The sequence below is a fragment of the Arvicola amphibius genome, chromosome 14 (genome assembly GCF_903992535.2).
Source record: "Arvicola amphibius chromosome 14, mArvAmp1.2, whole genome shotgun sequence".
NCBI classification, from domain to species: Eukaryota; Metazoa; Chordata; class Mammalia; order Rodentia; family Cricetidae; genus Arvicola; species Arvicola amphibius.
In genome coordinates, this window is record NC_052060.1 from 19,647,473 (window position 1) to 19,671,702 (window position 24,230).

The 24,230-nt window shown below is 49.6% G+C and overlaps 2 protein-coding genes across 2 annotated transcripts in view; both read left to right on the forward strand.

Annotated features, from left to right (window-relative positions):
• The window catches only part of Sort1 (sortilin 1), an 80,900-nt gene extending 79,418 nt beyond the window's left edge, over window positions 1-1,482 (forward strand). The window contains exons 20-21 of the mRNA XM_038311247.1: window positions 218-329; window positions 933-1,482. Of these exons, the coding sequence (XP_038167175.1) occupies window positions 218-329; window positions 933-947 (127 nt within the window). The 3' untranslated portion in view covers window positions 948-1,482. The remainder of the gene's footprint in view (window positions 1-217; window positions 330-932) is intronic.
• Window positions 1,483-8,051: 6,569 nt separating this feature from the next.
• Window positions 8,052-23,691, forward strand: Mybphl (myosin binding protein H like). The gene is made up of 9 exons (XM_042054136.1): window positions 8,052-8,199; window positions 15,856-15,944; window positions 16,652-16,847; window positions 17,026-17,165; window positions 17,296-17,455; window positions 17,559-17,695; window positions 19,383-19,569; window positions 22,120-22,226; window positions 23,434-23,691. The coding sequence occupies exons 1-9, from the start codon at window positions 8,052-8,054 to the stop codon at window positions 23,689-23,691; spliced, it is 1,422 nt and encodes a 473-aa protein (XP_041910070.1).
• The last annotated feature ends 539 nt before the right edge of the window (window positions 23,692-24,230 follow it).

A 24,230-nucleotide genomic window follows, 5' to 3' on the forward strand; every position in this document is an offset into this window, starting at 1 on the left:
GTCCTGAATCCAAGCCAAAAAGCGCCACTGTGGCCCACGTGATCCCTTCCTCTTGACTGAAAGCTAGGTAGAGTAATAGCCCTCAAGATTCAGGCCCAGGTCTTGTGTCTTATATCTGCACACTGCACGGCCATGAGTGTAGAAATCGGAGGGAACCCCATGCTATAAGAAATGCTCCCAACTCAGCTCAGGAAACTAACCGCGGTGTCCTCCCCAGGTTCCTGGTCCACCGATACTCTGTGCTGCAGCAGCACGCCGAGGCTGACGGGGTGGACGCTTTGGACACAGCCTCCCACACTAAAAGCGGTTATCATGATGATTCAGATGAGGTGAGACGCCTTCTTGAGAACTTATCCTAAAATTTCAGTCTTAAAAATTATTTTACAGTCAGGCAATGGTGGTGCACATCTTTAATCCAGGCATTCAGGAGGCAGAGGCAGATGGATATCTGTGAGTTTAGACCAGCCTGGTCTACAGAGCAAGTTCTAGGACATTCAGGGCTACACAGAGAAACCCTGTCTCAAAAAACAAAACAAAATTTATTTTTCTACTTGTGATCAAGACAATCTCCGGAAAGATAACTCAGAAGCTAAGAGCACTGGCTACTTCTGCAGATAGCGCAGGCTCCATTCTCTGCAAATGGTGGCTCACAACTATCTCTTACTCTAGCCCCAAGGGTCTAGTGCCTTCTTCTGACCTCCAAAGGTGCCCGGTGTGCTCATGGTACACAGACATCCATTCAGGCAAGACACCCATACATGCAAGATGAAAATAAATACATCTATTTTAAGTTTTTAAAGATACAGTTGGGGCCAAGTTGTGCATAAGCTAGAAGCAGCGCTAACTGGCTACAAAATCTGACCAGCCGAGAAAATAGGCAATGCTTTCAAAACAGCTTTCTTGGTTTGTCAGTGACACGTGTCTCTTTTCAGGACCTCCTGGAATAGCTCTTCAGAGGAGCTGGGACCGAGCTGGTGGAGCCCCAGTACCTCCTACAGACTTGGGGAAATAAATTTCCCAGTGCGTCGGACCCAGCTCTGTTTCTGCTGCTTCATCCAAGCCCAAAGGACCTACACTAAAGAACGCAGGGTGGGGGTGGGGAACCCTGGCTGATCTCACAGTTGGCTCTGAGAAGAGGGGGGAAATTTTAAATTCTTTTAACTTTTTGTTTCAAGTTCTGTCTTTTGTAAACGTGTGGCTTTAGGTTCCTGTTGGTTTGTTTGTGTGTCAAGGGAAATGAAGTAGGATTCAAAGGGATTGTTTCGCTGCCCCCACTCTTGTGTGTTCTGGGTGGTGCCTACCCCAGGGCATCTGCCAACTCCACTGTCAGCTCAACTCTCACATCATACCTGGTGCTGACCCTGGGCTCTGCTGGCCATGGGAAGCAGCCTCGAAGAAGGAAACAAGGTGCAGTGACTGGCACTGGCTGACTGGCTCTTCCCCATCTGTGGACAGCCCTGCTCAGAGAACACTGCGCCCCAGCCCTGCTGTCTTCCAGGCCCCACCCCCACCCCCACCCGTGACTATAGACCACGGTGATTTTTCTGTTCCCATTTAATTAGGCAATACCCTTGTTAATTGCCCTTTGGCAACTAACTTAACCACGTGCTTCCAAGACATTAAATCAGGAAAACTTACAGGGCCATATTTTTAACTTGTGGCAAGGAGGAGGGAGCAACAGAGAGTCGACAAGACCTAACTCCTATTAAAGACAAAACTCTGGCTGCTCTGAGCTCTTTGAAGCTGTGCTTTGTGTGGCCAGTGGGCCTCTCAAGGACAGGATGCAGGCTCCGCCATGCCTTTCCTAGAGTGCATTGTTGCGCGCACAATGCAGCCCCAGGACTGACAGTCACAGCCTTCCATTTTCCTGGCACCCACTGCAGAGGCTCAGTGTTGAACAACCACGGCTGCTTGTTCCTTCCTCCTCCGTCGCTGCTGTCCATAGAACCAGGACTAGGGATGTTTCCAGATTGATTGATATTTTAAAAATCACAGTTCTATGACCAGACCATCCTTCTCGGCCTTCTCATGTTTTCACTGATGATTTGCTGGGCAGAATCTTTGGGCTGACCCCACTGAAGGTGTGCTTCTAGGTGATGCCCTGTGTAGTACATTACTTTCATGTTTTAAGGACGTTTTCTGGTATTTCCAAATTAAATAAGTTATAGGATATGATGGGTGGATTTGGGGTGGCCAGCTGGTATTGGAACGCTGTAACGATTCCTTTTTAGTACAGCCTGAATACTGGCCACACGGGGCAACGGTGTGGTGGGCTCTGGTCCCTTATCCCTGCTTTACTCTCATCGCAGTTCCTCCCAGTCGTTACAACTGGGACACTCTTGAGTTGATGCCATTTTGCTGCTACTTCATTTTGTAGCTATAAAGTCAGTAAAAAGTAAATGTGCCAAACTTTTGTCAGAATGCCTGAGCAGATGGCTGACTCCTCCCCAGAATGAACAGCAGCAGGAGAGAGGGAGGAAGTGGATGGAGAGTCCTGGAGACGCTGCATGTTGCAGCTAATGAGTCAGGGGAACTTCTGCTGGAAAATGAGGTTAGGACCATTTCCGTGAGGAGACTTCATCTTGTTAGAGCCGGAATGTATGATTTTTGTATGATTCTAAAATTTATAATGATTCCAAAGATATACAAGCTCAGAATTTATCAAAGTTTCTGTCCATCCTCACCTCCTGCCAAAGGGGAAAGGCCCACTCCCGCCACATGCTACCCGTCCAGCACATCCCGGGGCTGATGTGGGTAGATAAGGCAATGTGTGGCGGCGGTCACTCGCTTTCTGATGGAGCTGACACTGGTCTCTAACACTCAGAGGTTTCTGTGGAACCCGTCAGCGCTCTGCTTGCTTCGCTTACACCCTCTCGTAAGCTGCTCGCTGTTCTTGCCGTAGAGCTCAGCAGCCAAAATTGAGTCAGTCACCCCGGTCTTCAGGACTCTGAGCCGTGGTTCTGCAGGAAGGTGCTCAGTATCTGGAGTGGAGCTTCCTAGCGGTGTGACTTGCTGGGGTCGAGGACAGGTCAGTGGCGTTTCTTCAGAGCATTGTTTTCTCTTTAGAAAACGAAACTTTATTCCCCTGCTTCATGACTGAAATAAAAAGCTATGGCAATCCGGAGTGTCCCCTCTGCCTTGGTGGATGGTCACTGTTGGGAGCACAGGGAGTGCTCCTCCACAGTAGCTCTCAGAATCAGTCACGTTCACAAATATGCAACCCCAGCCAGAGATTTAAGATTCTTAAGCTCTTCATGTCTTTAAAAAAAAAAAAAAAAAAGATTTTGGTTTGTCCTGCTCAGCCTTGGCATCGTCGCTGGTGGGCACCCACTACTCTCAGCCTTGTGGGGGTGGAGGATCGAGTCTAGAGATGTGAGCGATGGGACTTAGTGCTGTTAGATAGCTCAGACAGATCAAAGTCTCTAGTGGCCTGAGTTTTAAATCCAAAACATGCTTTCTGCTTGAGACCTCAGGGCCATGGGTTTTTCCTGAGACCTGAGGCCAGGGCTGGATGTGCCAAGGCTGTGAATTGAATGGGACACTGGTCACAGCAGCAGAGACCTTCAGAGAGCGCCGGCAGCTCCACAGGGGCCCCAGGAGCTTTGTCAGTCTTGTCTCTGAATCAGCACTCTGGTGTGCAGACCCATGCTTTTGGGCTTCCTAGCTTTTCCTCTTCTGCAGTGTAGTATTGTATTAGTAAAGTATTAGCTCCTTTGCTGGTCAGGTCTAGAAGCCATGGCTGGGCACACTGTACCAAACCATCCCTTCATCGGGATGCTAGGATGCAGAGAGGGGCACAGCACCCTTCTACCAAGCCCCACGATGAGAGGCCTGGTTTGGCATTGCTCATTTTATTGCCCTGCAAGTAAACCATATGGGTAGAGCCTTTCATTCCTCCAGCGCTCTGAAGAAACCTGCCCCTCTGCACCCTGGCAAAGGGTTCATCCATGTGTTGGCATAGCCCTCTCAGCTCCGTTGGGATGCACAAAGATTGCTGAAATAGAATGGGATGCAGCTTCTCGGTTTTTTATCGCCTTCCTACCAGAGGGAAAGCAATGTGAACCTAAATGTCTTTTGGAACAAAACCAAAGTTTGAGATTTGTCATATGATGTACTGACAGGGAAGCCCAGAGTTGGCAAGCAGGTACCAGACTTTGTGTCCTGTCGGCCAGTGCTTTGCCAGGTATGAGTTGCTGTGGAGTCACTGAAACCACGGGTGCAGCTTGATTTCCTGGTTCCATGCATTATAACAGTAAGAATTGGAGCACTAACTTGAAATTGTCTTCAAGGACTTGCGTGCACTTTTTCACACCGGTACATTCTTCTGTATCTGTTTATATGGAATAACACAAGCTAATCTGTACCTTTATATATATATATATGTGTGTGTGTACATATATACATGTACAAACTGTATAGTGCACATGTTAACGATTTATCGGTATGGCCCGAATTTTTAGTGCAGTTCTCGTCCTCCGCATGCCCTCAGCTGTGGTCTGGTGACTTCCTGTCCCCTGGCAGTTCTGCCACTTCCTGGTGTTCTGAGGCTCCAGGGCGGAGGGTTTGGGCTGCATTCTCTTTATCCTCATGCACAGAAATGCTCAGGGTCCCCACGTGCCTGTCATCTTCCCCTCTTGTCCATTGTTCCCTTTCTGAGCATGCAGCCCGGCCCCGGCTGTGAGGGGCAGCTGCCTTTCTGGGACAGCGTTAAACAGGATGGTGACCACCACTGCATGTACACTGAAAACTCCCGATGTCTGCCCACATGGGACAGGACATTGCATGTGAGGTGGGATTATCAAGTTTCAAAGACCTGTCACTTATACAGCAAAGCCAGACCCCATAACGAAATCCCACAAAATGGAAATAAAACGCAAAACTTCTTTAGCATTGTGTAAATAAATCTGGATGTGTTTAACTTTGTACTGGCAATTTTCTGTATATTTGCAGTATTTGGGTTAGAAATAAAACAGCCTGGACTTTGGTTCCTAACCTACCAAGATGAGTAAGCTACGATTTATTAGAGTTCTAGCTTTCTGCCTTCAAAAATCAAAACTCTGGCAACCAGAGAAGCATCAGTTAGATGCTTCTAGCTTGACGCTAGTTAGTACACTTTCAGCTTGGAAGGTGGCAGATACTCTGAGAAAACGGCTCCCAAATGGACTGCCTGCCCAAAAGCTTCCTAACTCTCTTGTCCTTTTCATTTTCTTTATGCTCATCAAGATCTGCCTCCCATGGGGTTGCGTAGGGCCATCTCCCCTCCTGGAAGCCCAACAGCCCGACAAACACTTTTTCCAGTGTCTGTTTCTACACTTGTGGACACAGCAGCGTGTGGTTGCACTCCTGAAGTGTGTGTTTCTACACTTGTGGACACAGCGGCGTGTGGTTACACTCCTGAACCGTGTGTTCCCTGTGGTCCCTTTGTCAAGTGAACTCTAGAGAGTCAGCTGTGGCAGCTTCCCATATGTGCTCCTCTCTCGGTCCATTAGTGGCTCAGCCTCCTCATTTCCAAGTGTTGCCTGAAGGAGCCTTCTGCCCACCTGCCTTTAGCCATTAGCCATCCCACCTTGCCGTGGGAGAGCATTTTGAGCCAATATTTCCATTCGGTGCTCCCACATCTGTGTCTGGAGATGCCAGGGCACAGGCCTTGTTCTTGAAGGGTCCACCCATCAGGCAGGATTAAGTCAATGGTTAAAGGGATTCTAGCATGTTCTAAGACTCTGCTCCAGAAAGCCCAGGCTGCCCTAAAGTTGATGGTACTCCTACCTCTACCTCCAGAGTGCTGGGGTTATACATGAGAGCCACCATGCCCAGCTCTGAATTGGATTTTCTACGGGGCAGACCTGAGGGGTCTCTAAATTTGATTCTTTATACATTCTCTACATCTGAGGGACAAAAAGGGGCTAACACTATAGACTGCTTTTTCCATAAAAAACATGACTAAGTACAGAATAAAAAAAGGGGTCTCACTAAATAAGAAAAAGCAGTCAGTAATGTGCCTGCCACACAGAGGAGTTGAGTTCAAGCCTTAAGCCTATTTAACAATCCCACACACAGAAGATTCCTGGAGCTCACTGGCTGGCCAGCCCAGCCCGATTGATGGGCTCCAGATCTCAGTAGAAGGCCTTTTCTCAAACAATATGGGACCAATGAGATGGCTCAGTGGATAAGGATGTCTACAACCAATCCCGGCGATCCTGAGTTTAACCCTGGGGACTCAAAAGATGGAAGGAGAGAACTGACTCCTGGAAGTTGTCCTCTGACCTTCAAAAGTGTGGATGTGGCATTTGGATGGCTCAGCAGTTAGAGCATTGACTACTCTCTCCAAAGACCTGGGTCTAGTTCCAAGCACCCACTTGACAACTCACTTAGCCCCAGAAGATCTGACACCCTCTTCTGGCCTTCAGAGGCAGCAGGAATACACATGAAGCAAAGACATACATGCATGCAAAATGCTGATACACATAAAAATAAAGGGAAAATTTTTAAATAAATACAGCATTGCAGGTCCCTGAGTTAGAAAAGGGGGGATGTAATAGGAAACCTAATATTTGGGTGAAGGGTACAATGTGTGTAGCAGAATGGCTGAATACGCCTAGAAATCAGACTTTTGGGTGTAGCTAGCACTGACTGTGGGCTGGCCATGAGCCAGCTTTTTTATTGTATCCCAGGGTATCATCCTGGCATCATTGCCCCTTGTTACACAGACCTGAGGTTCAGAGCCATCAGCTGGTGGCTGAATGGTGCAGCCAGATGTCACACGTCCCTGTCCCTAGGGAGCTTTCCTCTCTGTACTAGGTTGCCTCTCACTTCATTTGTGCTTTATCTCGTAGGAAGAGAGCCATTGACAGCTTTCAAAGGGGAAAATGCTGGCCTGGACTAAAAATAGCTCCCATTTATCCAGCACTTAGTCAGCTACACTCTGCTAAGCACTTTTAGAGAGATTACCTCGTTTAATCCTCATAACCCTATGGTTATTATTATCTCCACTTCACAAATGAAACCCAGCGTCTGAGATGCTGGGGGTGGGGAGCTGGGGGATGGCTTATCTAGCAAGCGCAAGGCCCTGGGTTCAAGCCCAACATACACACACACATACACATGCATACACACACATGCATGCACACACACACAGACACACACACGAGGGAAGGTGCAAGACGACCCGGTACACACGCATGCACGTGCGCGACACACAAGGGAAGGTGTGAGACAACCCCCAGTACACACCCACACGCACCCACACACACATTCACACGCGTGCACGTGCACACACACACACACACACACAAAAGGTGGGAGATGACCCCCGGTACACACACACACACACACACACACACACGAGGGAAGGTGGGAGATGACCCCCGGTGTACATACATACACACACACACACACACATGCGCGCGTGTGCGTGCGCCACAAGGGAAGGTGCAAGACTACCCCTGGTACACACATACACAGGGGCAGGCTGTCTGTCACATAGCTAGCTGACGACAGAGTTCAAGTGTGACCAGTGTAGTCTGGCTGCAGAGGACTGACTGACTGTCCTCACCCTTGCCCTGCCCTGCCCTTGGGGCTGGGACAGCAAAGGGAGGGGCCCATGAAGGCCAAGGTGTGGACCTGCTGTTCAGTAAGTGTGGGGGCAGCTAAAGCTGTACCTGAGAGTTCGCTGGTCTCGGGACACTATGCCCCGTTGAATGGGCTGGAGGTCAGGAGTTATCACGCAAGTCTCTCTCCAAAGACAGAAGTCCCTGCCGTGCACCCTGTGCTCCAGCTCCCCTCTCCCTCCTGATGCTGTAGGGGTGTCATCTCACGCCCAAGATAACAGGGCCACCTTGGCCCCCCTCCTGGAGCTATTCTGGGCTGCTCTCTGATCCTCCTCTTCCCCTGGCCCCTACTTTACCCCTCAGTGGGAGTAGGTGGGTGGGGAAAAGCCAGCCCACTTACATAAACCCACAACTGGCTGCGGACCCCGGGGAGATCAGCCTGGACAGCAGGTGCTCAGCCCCTCCCTCAGCAGCATCCAAGAAAATCTTCGGCAGGAGCCCAGCATGGAGACAGCCACCACACTGGAGGTGGCCTCAGGCTCCCAGCGGCAGGTGGAAGCAGCTGCTGGCCCAGCGGATGCTGAAGGAACCCAGGTCTCACATCTGCAGGAGGCAGCCAGCCCCTCTCGGCAGCTCCTGCCCTCTATTGAAGGTGAGGGTGGGGATGCTGAGAAGCATGGGAGGGGAGGGGAGGCCAGGCGAGACCTTCCCACTGTCTTGGATACACTTTAGGGGTCCACCCACTCCTGTATGCGCGGGCTTTAAGAACTTTAGGGAACTGCTACTGAGGATAACGTAGGAATATTCATGGGAGTCCTCACACTCCTTCTCAAATTGGGACGTGCTACTCAAATATCTCCGTGGTTTGCTCTTTAGCTGAAAAGTCAGCCAGCGAAGCGGCACTTTACAGTGACTAGCAATGATTTTTTATATTTTTATATTTTTGCCATGAAGAATAGTCACGAGTCCTGGGAGGACCCAGTAGACTCATAGCCAACTGGGAAAGGAACGGGGTGGGAGGGTGGGGGTGAGGTCGTGGACATTTCTAGGGGAAGAAGGATCCCAAAACCAAGGCTATGAAGAGATTGAGCATCCTGGATGGCCTCCACCTGGGCCGTGCTACAGCGTCAGGACCATAACCTAATGCCATGCACCAGCTCACCTGGCCGTGGCCTCTCTAATCAGAGCTCTGTGGAAGCAGAGCCTTTCAGAGACTACTCCATTTCTACTTTCTACTTGGTGCCCGTTCCAGCGCCATCGCCCTGCTAACTGCCCCAGCCCCAACTGTCCTGGCTGAGCCCCCTCCCCCAGCTTACCTGGAAAACTGCCAGGAACCAAATGAAAGTGTGTCTCCACTACACCTGGGTCTGCAGACCCAGGCCGTGAGAAATAGCTCCTCCCTTCTTTGTGATGGTCTTTAGCCACCCTGTGGCTATGCTAAACATTTAGCCCAATAAAGTCCCAGTGGTACACCCGGTTAAATTTGCAGGAGATTTGAACCACACACAAGGAACCTATAAACTCTAGGAAGAGAAGAGGTAGGAGAAAAAAAACGACATTCTAGACAGGCAGGCGAAGTTCCGGTCTCCTTTCCCAGGGTGACCTCAAGCTCCACGGTGACCTTGGACAAGTCAACTTAACTGCTCAGTTTCAGTTTCTTCTCTGTAAAAAGACTTTAAAGATCTCCCAAGCAGGGCAGAACTTTAGGGAACGATCTGATTTGCATTGGAAGAGGCTAAACCAACATGGGAACATTTCCAAGAAAGAGACGGACAACCACGTTCTGTCTCCAAATAGGGCCCGAAAGCACAGCTACTTACTCTTGGACTCTTAACCCTGAGAAAGATAAACCAAAAATGTTGCTGAAGTTCACAGAGCTTCTGAAACCCACCTAGCAATCTTGAAGGATGACTGGCGGGGGACCTATGACTCCTAAGTTCTGAGTTCCGAAGACTGACTGCCTCCTAACACCGCCTGTTCCTCAGAGAGGGCACAGAATCTGAGGGGTGCTGCAGAGAGCGTGTGACAGCAGGGACAGCCAAGTGGGCAGAAATTCACTGGCATAATCAGAACAGGCTGCAAATGACCAATAATGGACTTTCAGGCCAACTGCGTGGCCAAATCAGGATGACGCAGCTGGCATTTATCCTCAGTGCCCCACCGAGGTACTGTGTGTCCAGGAGTCAAAAACCTGAAGGATCGAAAGGAGAGGCTCGGGAAGAGCTACACCCCTGAGCTGGAGAAGCTGGGCCCTGAGACAGAGATGGTCAGCCACTAATTTCAACAGAATTGCTCTGAGCAGCTGTGCACCTGTATCCCATCTGAACCTCTGAGTGTCTTCCAGGCCTGGGAGCTGATCTCACAGGAAGAGGAGTCGGCCTGCCTCTGTGGTTCCCCCCCCCCACAAATACTGACTTCCTTACCTAGTATATGCTAGACCGTATCCTAGCAGTATCCAGGTAGAAAAATAAACAGAATTAACTAAAACAATGCCTTCAATGTATATTCTAATAGAAGGAAGGGGACAGATAAGTGGAAGACAGTGCGGGGCCAAAAGTACCACAGGAAAGGAGTCCAAGTGCTGGGGGGAAGGGGCAAGCAAACTTCATGTTCCAAATAGGATGATGAGCAAAGGCCTCACGAACAGGGTATGATCTGAGCAGCAATATAATAGATATTTAAGTGGATTACTTGTCGGTAGATAGATCAAGTGCAAAGATCCTGAGGCAGTAATGTACTTAATGGGTTGGGCCACTGAGGCGATGGCACAGGCAGGGAGAGAGACAATGCCAGGACCGAGGGGCAGAGTCATCAGGCCACAGCCCTATGAAGGATGGACTGATTCTGGGACGATGGGCAGCCAGGGCAGGGGTGAGGCAGGGCGGCCAGGGCAGGGGTGAGGCGGGGCGGCCAGGGCAGGGGTGAGGCGGGGCGGCCAGGGCAGGGGTGACGAGGGGCGGCCAGGGCAGGGGTGACGAGGGGCGGCCAGGGCAGGGATGATGGTGGGGACAGTAGTGATACAAGTCTTTGATATCGGCACTTGGGAGGCAGAGGCAGGTGAATCTCTGTGAGTTCAAAACTAGCCTGATCTACATAGTGAGACCCTGTTTCAGAAAAAAAAAATTTTTTTATCAAAGTCTGTCTGAAAGCATCATAACAGTCAAGTCAGCATATATTTTAATCATTTACATAACCAATTCCATTTTCACAGATCACTTATATACTATTATTCACACTTCACATTTGGATCTTCAGGGGCTGAGGGGATTCATGGAAGGGAGGAACTATGACGCCCCCATCTAAGGTGTCATGTCTCATACATGCAGCGTTGTTTGTCAAGAATTTCACATACACAGACATTGTATTTCTATGTCAAGTCAGCAGAAGTTTTGTTTTCTCCTACATGCTTGTCTGTGCATTCACAGACATTGTGTGGGTGGAGGTTTATTTAACCAGGATTAGGCACTGCCAAGAGAGTGTAATGAAGTGAGAGGGGACAGAAGGAGCTGGGTGGTTATGCAAGAAAGTGGGTGTCATGACTGTGAACTCCAGGCTCACAGGGAAGAGAGGAACAGGCGACACGGGATAGAAGCTAGGGAGACTGGTGGGGAGGAACACGCCTCTGTGGTGACAGAATTGCAGTATGGCAGCATTCAGGATGAGAAGCAAATGGGAAGAGTATCCATGAGGGGTGCTAGCTGCTGAAACACATACACCTCAAAAACAGCGCTGGTGTGGGAGAGCTTCTTACTGCTAGTATGGGAATCAAAATAAGTGTCCCTCTTAGGGAGATCATTCTCCACAAAGCAATTTAGGGACACTGGCCTTTTTCCTATGGGGGCTTGCCACTTGAGGGATCCTATGGTAATCTGCCTACAGATAGAAGTTGGGGGGGGGCAAGGAAAAGTCATTTCTTACCAGCCCTGGCACTTAAACAATCCCCATCCTCTCTGCTCACACTACATCAGAGAGAAATAGTACCTAGCCTGCAGCAGCGGTCACTGGAAACGGTCCCTGGTAGGGCAGTTGCTGCTCAGATGTACTGTGTGTCAGGTAACATCAGAGCTGGTGGTCAAGGACTCTTTGTTAAAGAGGTGTGGAGAGGGTGCACCACTCTCCGGATCACGGGAAGGTTGTAGTTTATGGGTGGGGAGAATGACCACGAGATCCAACACTGAAGCAAGCACTGAATTGGTGAGTGTCAGGTCCAAAAGAAACTCAGATCTAATGGCTAATGGCAGTTCCTATCAGCATCCCTAGGAGGTACCGCACCAGATATGCCATGTCTGCTGGCCTCCAGGCTCACTCAGTACCCGTGGCTCCTCTCAGCTTTTCTCACCCCGCCCCCTAAACCTTACCCTCAACTTCTCCAGCTCCTGGGCTTCCCTTCCTCCCTTCCCTTCTCATTCCCATATGACCCTACAATTTGGTCATGCTCTTTCTTGGTTCCATTGGCTCTCTCTTGGCGTCCCCCCTCCTGTCTCCCTCTATCTATCGCCTCTTCCTCTCATGACTGGGTTCAGTCTATTGGTCATGTTTAGTGCACTACTTTCTCTCTCTGCTCTTCACTCTTCCGGATGCCTCTGGCTGTCCTCTTCCTCATATTGACAATAAAGACCTTCCCTTCAACCATACCTTGGAGCAGTCACGTCCTCTCTTCCCATATCTGGTGCTGAAACCCCCGCTTTAAACAGTGAATGAGGGAGAGAGAGGACCTGCAGGGGTTAAAAGGATGAACATTGAAATAACTAGGACTTGAGTGGAGCCGTGTTGACCAGAGGCAGTGAGCAGGGTCCAAAGCCCCCAATCATGAGAGCAAGATCGGAAAGGGATGGTGAGTCTTTTTCACAGAGAACTGTTATTTCTGCTTCTGTGGCCTTTTGGTTTTCCTAATCTTGCTTTTATAGTCTTCAAGGAGGGTTTATAAGGTTGTCCTTTATAAGGAGGGTTTTCTCTTTCTTTTCCAACCACACCCTACCAATGTAGAGTGTGTAAGTGTAAATGTTTCTCTGAGAAAGTCCGTTGCTTCCTTCTTGAATCCCTAGAAATATTTACTTTCAAATCCATAGATGGCTTTGAACCTTTTGTCCTTGCTTTGGTAACCACTTACTCACATAGGCATGTGTTTATGTGTGTATGCATTTATTTGTGCACATGTGCGCGTGCACACACATACACACACACGCACACACATACACACTCTCCGATATATGTACTCTTTTTCTCCAGGCCATAGTTAGTAGCAGTGATGAGCCATACAATCTCAGGAGAGAAAGTCTCTGGCCATGTAGCAGAAAATTATGGGAGGATATGGCCAATTATTTCCTATTAGAATAGAAAAAAGGAGCATGAGCTTCAGGAGATTAAAGTTGGGGTAGATAGTAGGAGAGCCAAGATTACAGGACCTGAACTAAGCTACATTTTTCAGACTCAGACAATATCCTATTGGAGAGAAAATGCTGAGAACAATTCAGCTCAGAGGTCAATGTTTCTCAAAGGAAATTTCAAAATCCTTTCCCCCCAGGAGTACAAGGGGAGAAAATCAAACTGGCCATCGGTCTTGGCCTGAGAACACTGAGGCTCTTCCTTAGAGCTCTGGGTTCAGAGTCCTGTTGCTTCCTGACATCTGAGGAGGAAATGCCCTTGGGTGTGATGGGGAAACCTCCCCAAGGTCAGTCCAATTTACACAGAGGCGTGAAGAGAAAGGCCTCCAAGAAACCCTCAGTTAACTTTCTGAGCAGAGGGTCAGGTTGCTGACCAGGTTGAATTTGGAAGGTGACAGAACCCAACGCTGACAGGGCACGGCTAGTTGCCAGACCCTCTCTACTAACCAACATGTGGTCACCCTCAGAGCCATCTGTGGCTCTTCCCTGAGAGTCAGGGATACCCTGGTGACTTCAATATGATCATCTTGTCAAAGACTCATAAATAAAGAGTCTCAGGGAGACCCTCTCCCACCCCCATCTCCACGGTGGGCTCCCCTTGAAACCTCAAAGGCTGCTCTGCACATCCTCCCAGCTCTGCACACTTGAGCTGATGCTCCTTTTTCTCTCTGGTATGGGTGAAAGGATTCTCTGAGAAAATTTGTAAGAAATAAGAAATGCCAGGTAGAAACAGATATCAGCTCCCATCAATCAATCAGCAGAAGGCCAGACCTGGTCTTGAGCTGAAACCTCAGCAAGGTAGGTCCCAGTTAATGTGTCTCCCAGTGGGAAATGTGGCTCCTATCCTGCTTGGTCCTTGAGCCTACCCCTTCTGTCTCCCTTCTTTCCCTGCATCCTCTGGGTTGCTGGAGGTTATACCAGGCCCTGACTCTGGCTCGTTGGTCTAGGGAGACACTGATAAGGGCAGGAGACTGGATGGATGAGTCATGCTTGAAAAATGGGTCCTTCGGACTTCTGGTTCCAGCTAGGTAGGCGGGAGTCCTGGGTGCCAGGCACAACTCCACACCTAGCCTGGAGCTCAGCAAGTCAGTGTCTCTCTGAGCCTTGACCCCTCCAGTTGGCTTGTTTTTCTGGGTACTCACTAAGAGCCTTTTTAACTCCCATGGCCTGCAGGTAGCACAGGGACAGAGGAGCGTGTCCCTTTGGCAAGCGCAAAAGCTTATTTCCTTGCTTGACAATGGAAAACCGAGGCCAACAAGACGAGGTTTTTTGATCTTTCTTTTCAATTACTTCTCTCCTTAAAAAAGAAAAAAAAAATCTCTCACATCCGCCTCTGTTCAACCCCTTGGTTGCTTGCCAAGATGGCTACAGAAAAGGAACACATCATACAACACTTCTGTTGTTCCCACCCCACCCCCCTGCCACCAAAGTCAGCAGAGAGCAGAGCGAGCAGGGTCACTGGGCAGTCTGGGCAGCATGCCTGCCCTGTTCTTACTGAGAACACTCGTGTCCCCTTAACACACAGCTTCCAAAGGTACAGACCAAATCAGGTCCAGCCCAAGTGAGAACAGCAAAATAAGGAAGCTAGATCAACGAGATGGTCAGCAGGTGTCCGTGTTTCTATTAACTTCCGAAGACAAGTGGTTGGAGGTCATAATGGGGGTGGTCTATAAAATGTGGCGTACGAAGAACATAGTAGGACCTCTATTATTTTCTTTTAGCTCGCTTCATTTAAAGGGTTGCTTTATACAATGTATGCATTCAAGCTGTTCAGTCTATAAGCAAAGATGCTCATGTTGGGCCCAATGCACAGGAGAGTACTCTCAGAGAAATGTGTGCTATCAGCAAACTTGGAATGCCCTGTCAAGCACCCAGGCCGCAGGAATGTACCAGGGTGGAATTTCTTCAACTACTAGGAAGCAGTTTTGGCAGGAAGTCTTGGGTTGTCGTGGGAACTGAGGCGCTGCCGCAGTCTAACTTAAGACAAAAGCAGCAGGGACTGCCTTGGAGAAAGGAGGAAACAGTCACCCTGGAAAGGTAGGAGTAAAAAATGGTCCTCAAGTGAGCCAGGTGGGATGTCTGCACTTCTCCGGCCAAGGTTACCCCTCAGCATCCTCCTGAGAACAAACCCTGCAACCCCCTGAGCACCTCTCGCCTACCGCGTGCTTCCTGCCACGTGCCTGGAGAGCAAAGGCAAGGAAGGGACCCACTCTTCCCCAGAGTTTGTTTGTATGGAGTGATCTACTACCTGTGGGAAGAATGCCACACAGTGTAGGGAGCAGGGTGGCCATGAAGAGAAGGGACCCAGACACTGGCTCTCTCTGGGATGTCTTCAGTGCTGCCTCTGTGGGAGGACAGGGTGTTGACTCCTCTGCAGAGCAGAAAGCCGTCTCTCAAGGCCGGCACCACCCAGGAGAGGATTCACTTGGGCAGCAGTGTTATGAAGGACCAAGCAAAGCATCACTGGGAAGACCAGCTGTGAAGACTGAAGGGTCTGGCACGTGGAAGGGAAGAAAACAAACAGGTGGAAAGCTGGTGGCTGAGAGTTACAAACCAAAGCCAGCACCAGGTTCAGGGTCCAGGTTCTTGGGCTGAGATGAAGCCTCACCATGCAGTCCATCCAGCTCACTTCCTAGGTGCTGAGGTCACAGGTGGGCGTCACCATATCCAGCTCCCGTGTTCCTTCCGGAGACCTTAGCCTCTTGCTTCAGTCACCTGTCCCCACGTCCCAGCACAGCAATGGAATGGGTGCGGGTGTATGGTCTAATGATCAAGCCCCAGAGTGACTGAAATTGCTGGGTTTGATCCCCAACGCAACAGAAGGCTCTAGGAACATCCCCTATGACAGGGGCTTAATCTGATGGTCACTTTGGCCAGCACCCACTTCCTCTAAGTATTTGTTTCCTGTTCTTTTTATCACTCAGAGCACCCCAAGATCTGGCTACCTCGGGCCCTGAGACAGACTTACATCCGGAAGGTTGGGGACACAGTGAACCTACTAATCCCATTCCAGGTGATCACACCAACCCCGTGTTGGGACCAGGTCAGGGCTTTGACTTGGAGACAGAACTAGGGCTGTGGCCATCCTTCTGGCCTTGGATGAGAAGACCCGTAATACCAGAAGTCTGAGGCCAGATCACCACCATCCCACGCTCCCAAGGCGTGGATGACAGATATGCCCAATGAGAGGAGGCAAAGCTAAGCCAGGCCCTGCCGCCAGGCCCTCAGTTTTAGAGGGTTTTTAGGGGTTTGGGGGCAGCCACTCAGCTAACCAGCTATTCTGAGTATCCAAAAAAAACTCAAAGCCAGTTCTATGTCTGGAGACGATACTGAAAGGAGGGATTTCCCTGGAGGAGTCTATCAAACACACATGCACGCATGCACCCATGCATGCACGCACGCAGCCCTCTAGTTTAAAGAATGCAGCTCCATGTCAAAATACCTGTGGGTGCCGGGCGGTGGTGGCGCACGCCTTTAATCCCAGCACTCGGGAGGCAGAGGCAGGCGGATCTCTGTGAGTTCGAGGCCAGCCTGGTCTACAAGAGCTAGTTCCAGGACAGGCTCTAAAAAAGCTGCAGAGAAACGCTGTCTCGAAAAACCAAAAAAAAAAAAAAAAAAAAATACCTGTGGGTCTGGGGTAGACTCCCTGCAGCAACAGGAGGAGAGAGTATGTATACAAGAGCCTCTTGGGGATGCTCCAGCCTTATCCCCACTGCTCAGGGCAAACCCAAACCTCACACCACCTGGACTCACAATGGCTCTGCCCTGGACAACAGTCGTGTGAGTGTGCGGAGTGGGGAGCAGGACTCCATTCTTTTCATCAGAGAAGCCCAGCGTGCTGATTCAGGATGCTACCAACTCTCTGTGCAGCTTGGTGAGCTGCAGGCCACTGCCACCATCAATATCCTGGTGATTGGTAAGTTTGGGTAATGGGAGAGGTGGTCTCTAGGCTCTCCGGGATGAACAGGGAGTCGCTGAAATGCTGGTAGGGGATGGGAGGCCTCTGAACAGAGAAAGGAGACAGGGGTGTTTCTAAGTGAGATCAACACATGCGGTTTTGCATGGTGCCCACTGCCATGGCTTTGCCCTTCCAGAGAAGCCAGGCCCTCCTCAGAGTATTAAGTTGGTGGATGTTTGGGGCTCCAATGCTACTCTGGAATGGACACCTCCACAAGATACGGGCAATACAGAACTCCTGGGATACACGGTGCAGAAGGCTGACAAGAAGTCTGGGGTGAGGCCAGTCTGGGACGGAGGGAGGGAGGCTTTCTGAGCATCCAGAAGCTCCACGTGGGGTGATACAAAAAATAAAGAAAGAAAAGCCCAAAGCTGTGGTGTCTCACACGTCTCCCGGGGACCCACAGCTGTGGTTCACGGTCCTGGAGCGTTACCACCGCACCAGCTGCGTCGTCTCCAACCTCATCGTTGGCAACTCCTATGCCTTTCGCGTCTTTGCGGAGAACCAGTGTGGGCTCAGCGAAACGGCTCCTATCACAGCTCACCTTGCCCACATCCAGAAAGCAGGTAAGGAAGCCGAGACTGTGGGCTGCCAAGACTGAGAAAGAACAGGACTGAAGCGGGGCAAGGTTCTCAGGCGCCACATCGTGGTTCCTCTTGGTACCCACAGCTCCTGTTTACAAGACCAAAGGGTTTGCCCAGCGGGACCTCTCGGAAGCCCCCACGTTCACCCAGCCTCTGGCAGACTGCACCACCATCACTGGCTACGACACCCAGCTCTTCTGCTCTGTGCGCGCTTCTCCCAAGGTGAGTGGGGAGTTCGGCGGACGGGGTGTCCTGAGCTGCTTCCGCTACTGTCCCATCCTGAGCTATGTCACAGGGCATTCTAATTGAACATCTGCTCTCAGTGCCACCATCTGCCTCCGGGACAGCGGGTTGCTTAGGAACTGTCAGGGTGTCTGTAATTCAAGATAGATGGATGCAAACGATGTTCCCTTTGAGGCTGAAGTCCTCATGTACGAAGACATCACTTCCAGCTAGTTATCTGGCAGAAGTGTCCGATTCCCACTGGCTTCTCTTTAGTCGCTCCTCATGCCTTGTCTGTGCAGGATTACACGCATGCACGCCGCTCGCTCTGCATGCAATCTGTTCCTTGTACTCCACACCCATAGCAGCTGTTACCAAGTAACTCGGGTTACAAGCGCAGGTCGGACTGAGTGGAGATAACATCTTGGAAGGGGAATTGTGATAAAAACCACTCTAGAAAAACCACTTCCGAAATGGGAGTGTGGGGTGGTGGTGGAGGGACGACGACAGAAACCACTCACAAGCAGTGGGGTAGGATATGAATGGATCACAATATGCACATGAAAAGTGGAGACCCTGAGCTGGCAAGATAGCGGGTAACAGTGCTTGCTCCCAAGCCCAAGGACCCGAGTTCAGTCTCTGGGACCCACATGGTGGATAAGTGTGCCTCTGACCTCCACGCATGCGTTATGGCTCCAGTGCACCCTTTGCCTCTCCACATACACATAAATGTTATTTAAAAATTTGTTTTGAGATAGGGATTCTCTGTGTAGCCTTGGCTGACCTGGAACTTGCTCTGTAGACCAGGCAGGCCTGAAACTCAGAGAGATACATCTGTCTCTGCCTCCCAGGTGCGGGGATTAAAGGCATGTGCCACCAGGATGGCTTAAATATATGTTTTTTTAACCACTAGACCACCAGGGAATATATGTTTTATACATATATTTTATACATGCACATAAAGTGGAGCTCATAGCTAGGTGTACATACCTTTAGTCCCAAGACTACAGAGGCAGAGGTAGAGGGATCTCTGTGAGTCTGAGACCAGAGTGCCTAGCCTGGTCTACATAGGGAGAACAGCCTGCCTAGCCTGGTCTACATAGGGAGAATAGCCAAGGCTACACAAGGAGACCAGCCTGCCTAGCCTGGTCTACATAGGGAGACCCTGTTTTAAAACTTTTTAATTTTTTAAAAATATTTATTTATTATGTATATAATATTCTGTCTGTGTGTATGCCTGCAGGCCAGAAGAGGGCACCAGACCCCATTACAGATGGTTGTGAGCCACCATGTGGTTGCTGGGAATTGAACTCAGGACCTTTGGAAGAGCAGACAATCCTCTTAACCTCTGAGCCATCTCTCCAGCCCCCAAAACTTCTTTTTAATTTAAAAAAAGTAGACCTTGATGTCCAGTCATAACACACGATGGCTCCTGGAGCAGTTTCTTCCAAGTCAGGGACATCTGTTGGAGTGGACTAGGGTTCAGTCACTCTACACAAACCCAAGAAGGAGCTCCAGCCAAAGGAGCTAAAGGCACGGAAAGAGGAATCCAATCCCACAACATCGGGGGCAGGGACCCTTGCAGGAAGACATCATCCACAAGCCTTGCAGGCAGAGTCCTAGACACGGAGACAGGAAGGACGACCAGCTCTCACTTGCTCTGCTGCCTCTCACCTTCATCTTCCAGCCCAAGATCATCTGGCTAAAGAACAAGATGGACCTCCAAGGCAACCCCAAGTACAGAGCCCTCAGTCAGCTGGGTATCTGCTCCCTGGAGATCCGCAAGCCTAGTCCCTTTGATGGCGGCATCTACACCTGCAAGGCCATCAATGCCCTGGGGGAGGCGTCCGTGGACTGTCGGGTGGACGTCAAAGGTAAGGATGGAGAAACAGTGCCTAGGGTGCCAGTGTCTCCTCCTTCCACCCTCCAAGAGAAACTCAAGCTGAGATAGAAAAGGCCCTCCCTTCGATGAAGAACTGTCTGTCAAGGCACAATAGGGCAGGGGTGGATCGTAGTAGCAGGAAGAAGAACATGAGACTGCTCCCTCACGTCTGGACACATCAGGAGGCAGAGAGAGATGAACACTCATGCTCCTCACATGTTTTCCTTTTATCTTTTTATTCAGGCTCCCAACCTATGGGGTGATGTCACTCATGACTAGGGTGGGTCTTCCTCCCTCGGTTAAAACTCTCTAGGAACACCCTCACACACATGCCTAGAGGTGATCGCCTCGGTGACTAGATCCAGTCAAGAGAACACCATCACCACTGACTGAGGCCCGAGTATCACTGTCACCATTAAGATGCTCTAGGAGCGTATTTACCACCCAAGGTTCCATTTCTGTCCATCACAACTCAACAGTGTAGGAAGAATCACTATTTTCAGGGTTTTTTTTTTTTCTTGGTTTTTCGAGACAGGGTTTCCCTGTAGTTTCTAGAGCCTGTCCTGGAACTAGCTCTTGTAGACCAGGCTGGCCTCGAACTCAGAGATGCGCCTGCCTCTGCCTCCCGAGTGCTGGGATTAAAGGCGTGTGCCACCACCGCCCGGCCAGGTTTTTTTTTAAAGGACCAGTGTGAAATATAAGAGGATAACTGTGTACAGTGATGGTTAGCTGGGGATGGTGGAGGATAACTCTGTACAGTGATGGTTAGCTGGGGATGGTTAGCTGGGGGATGGCAGAGATAACTGTGTACAGTGATGGTTAGCTGGAGAGATGGTTCTCTAGAATGCCATCACCAAAGATCAAGGCCCCTTGCTCAGATCCCTTTTCTTTAAGCCCTGTGATCTTCTGTCCCAGTCCAGGAATGCTGCAGAAGTTTACTGGTTTTATTTTGCTTTCCCCTTGGCTTCCTTAGATAGCACTGCACGGCCCTCCCTCTCTAAGATAACCATTCATTTATATCCTTTCCTGCTACTTTGTCAGAATCTCCCTCACGGAACTAGCATATTATTGGGTTTGGAGGATTTTTATACCTATATTCCTATATACAGTAAATATGATCATATCACCCCAGCACATTATTTTCTACATAGCTATTTATAGATTTGTCTTCCAGCTAAACCATAAGCTCGATGAGAGCTTTGTCCCCAGTGTCCAGCCTAGTTGCTGTCACACTGAAGGTTGTAGCTAAATATTTGTTGCATGAATCATGAGAGAGGCGGCCTTTATATATCCTGTTCTCTACATATAGACTCCCCAGCTAGCTTAACACCCCCGAAGTTAAGTAGGACATTCATTCCCAGTGCTCTGGGAGGAGGTTTCCCAGAGATATCTGCAATGTTAACACTGAGAAATGTCTGCGTCTTTGTAGCTCCGCATTAAGGCTGTCCTAGGAAGACGGGAGATTCGAGGAAGGTAAGGAAGGAGGGAAATGGTGTCTCGATGGATTAGTTCATGCTCCGGCAAATGCTGTTGAGTTTGGGATGAATGTGAGCCTCTCAACCCTGTGTTCATGGTGATTTTTTTTTTCCAAGACAGGGTTTCTCTGTAGCTTTGGAGTCTGTCCTGGAACTAGCTCTTGTAGACCGCGCTGGCCTTGAACTCAGAGATCCTCCTGCCTCTGCCTCCCAAGTGCTGGGATTAAAGGCGTGTGCCACCACTGCCCGCCTTCTTTTCCCCCCCTTAGGTTCTAACACTATCAGCTCTTTGGAGGGAACTAGAATAGAGAAGGTCTGCTTATGTCATAGCCTGCGCATTTCTACTTAGGTCAATGATAGGGATGAAACCTAATAATCTTTGGGGAATGTGAGCTTCTACCTAATCAGGGTGTTCTGTGGGAAGAGCTGGGTGGGGACCCTAAGAGGAAGAGACCAGAGTCCCTACCGGCAGACCCGCACTGTAGGTAGAGGACAGTTCTGCTCAGTGTTCCTGCCTCACCATCATAAGCGGGTAAGAAACACAGTGGCTTGTCCACATTCTTTTAAATTTTCCGCATTTCTCCCCGCTCAACAGAAGAAAATCATTTCTGTTAAATGTCAACAATAACTTAACATTTGGGTATGTGGTTTCCAAGCCGCTCATCACTGGCAAAGGGCCGCTTGGATCATTATCTAGAATATGGTAGCTGTTTCGAATTCCCCATCATTCACAGGGAAAATGCTGTGTATAAGCTGATGGCTGAGGTGAAAGAAAGGCCCATGGCAGACCAACAGAGACCTAGCTCCCAACGTTTCCTCTTGACTTTCAGCTCCTGGCTGAAGAAAACTGAGCACGAATTCGATCCTCCAAGCCATTTATTTAAGCCCATCAACGATACGTAGTAAATGAAAACCCTATGGGCTGCATTAAATGCGCGAACTCTCCTCAGGAGAGCCTTCTCTGCCAGCTGGCTTATAGACGTTTCTCTCCCTCCCCGCCCTCTCTGTCGATACCATGTTGTGTCAGTGTTGATCTTACTTATCCTTGGTTCCCTTCTGGCTCCCAGCTGGTGCTCAGGAGCTAAGCATGGTGGGCAATGAATTTATAGCACTGGACCCAGGGACCATGAAGAGAGATGGTCTCAGCGCATCCCGGATGCGCTCTGCTTGTCTGGTATGGTGTTACTAACATAGTCTCTCCTTGCAGGGCCTCCGGGAAGCATGACTGACAAGACTGTATTCTTAGCTGGCTTGGCCTAAGCTAAATAAATGTATAGATCCTCAATTCTCGAAATGTCCTTTCTGAGCCTTTCTACATAGGGAAAACTCATGAAGGTTGCAGTCTTTCAACCAGACTGGATGATCCTAAAACCCTAAGATTCCTCTTTTTCTTCTGTTCCTTTATATCCACACATTCTCTCTTACAGAAGTGGTCCCTCTCCCCCCGCCGACTTCTTTTTGAGATAGAGTTTTATATATATCCCAGCCTGGCCTTGAACTCTACACATAAACCAAGGATGTCCTTGAACTCCTGGTACTCCTGCCCCCACTTCCTGCATGCTGGGATTACAGGCTTGAGACTCTAGTTTACGGGATTTTAGGGACTGAATTCAGGACTTCATGCAAGTGAGGCAGGCTCTCTACAGAATGAGTCACATCCCCAGCCTGTCCGCTGAGGTTTCTGACTTTATCACTTACCCCAGACCATTTATCACAGAACCAAATTCGGTTCTACATAGCATGAGGCACTGGAAAAAGATTTGTCGTCTCCCCCCAGCTTTCGTCTGTAAACTGGTATAACTATATAACCATTACACACCAGCAAGCAGCACAACACGATCCCACATAACTAACCGAAGGCACAGCCCGTGGACCCAAGCCCTGGGATGCTGTCTCTCTTGCTTCTATTTTTTTTTTTTTTTTTGCATTCTTATAACAAGCCATATATTGAAGATATTCTGCAAAGGAATCCATAAAAAGATGACCACAGTCCGTCCCATTCCTGTGTGTCCCTTTTATTCACATCATCAACAGCCAAACAGCGGTTAAGAGCACTGGGCTCAGTTGCCAGCACCCACGTGAAGGCTCACAACCATCTGTAACTCCAGTTCCAGGAGGTCAAATGCCTTCTCCTGGCCTCTGCAGGGACAGGCACACACATGTGTTACATATACATACACACAGGCAGTTACACATACACATAAAATAAAGATAAATAAAATCTTTTTTAAGATCCTCAATTCGAGACTCTTCTGCCTTAACCTCTCAAGTGCTAGGATGGCAGGCATGCCGTCCCACCAGGCCCAGTTCCTAAGCCACTGCTTTCTGAAGCAGCCTGTTACATGCTTGATAACTGAGACCGCTGTGTCACACATGTGTAGCTCGGTGGTAGAGCACCGAACTTCAGCAGCTGGTTCCCTTCAGCATTAAGGCCCTGCTCTAGTGAGCATCTTCCTGAGAGGCCAGGGAGAAGTCTGTCCTGTCAATCTAAGACCACACCGCGGATGGGTGACCGTGAGAGTCAGCCCTGGCGAGTGTCAGCAGAAGGACAGGGCTCTCATCAGCTCATGAGACCAACCCTACTGTTGCCTGAAGCTGCCTTCTGTCCCTCTGGTGCCCTGGGTTCCCAAGAACCTTAGTGAATCGCTAGAGGGAACAAGAGAAAGCAGGAACAGGAAGGTAGTCAGGGGGAGAGTGTGTGTGAGAGAGAGCACCCCTGCAGAAATAGCCTTTTATGCATCAGGAACTGAACGAAGTGATGTCTCTCTTTTAATCTTCATGTTATAAATGAGAAGGTTAAGCCCACAACCCCCCAAGTCTGGTAAGCGGCCGAGCCGGGGACTGACTGCCGGCCTCTCCATTTTCTCTCAACTATTTCACTCAGAGAGTCTGGGTTGGAAACATGGGCTTAAAAGAGAAAACATTTCTGGCTGTGGGGAGATATGGGGCCACATTTTTTAAGATTTATTTATTTATTATGCATACTGTGTTCTGCCTGCAGGCCAGAAGAGGGCACAAGATCTCATTACAGATGGTGTGAGCCACCATGTGGTTGCTGGGAATTGAACTCAGGACCTCTGAAAGAACAGTCAGTGCTTGATTTTAACCACTGAGCCATCTCTCCTCCAGCCCATTGGGCCACATTTTTTTAAGAAAGGGGCATGGGTTGGCTGAGAAG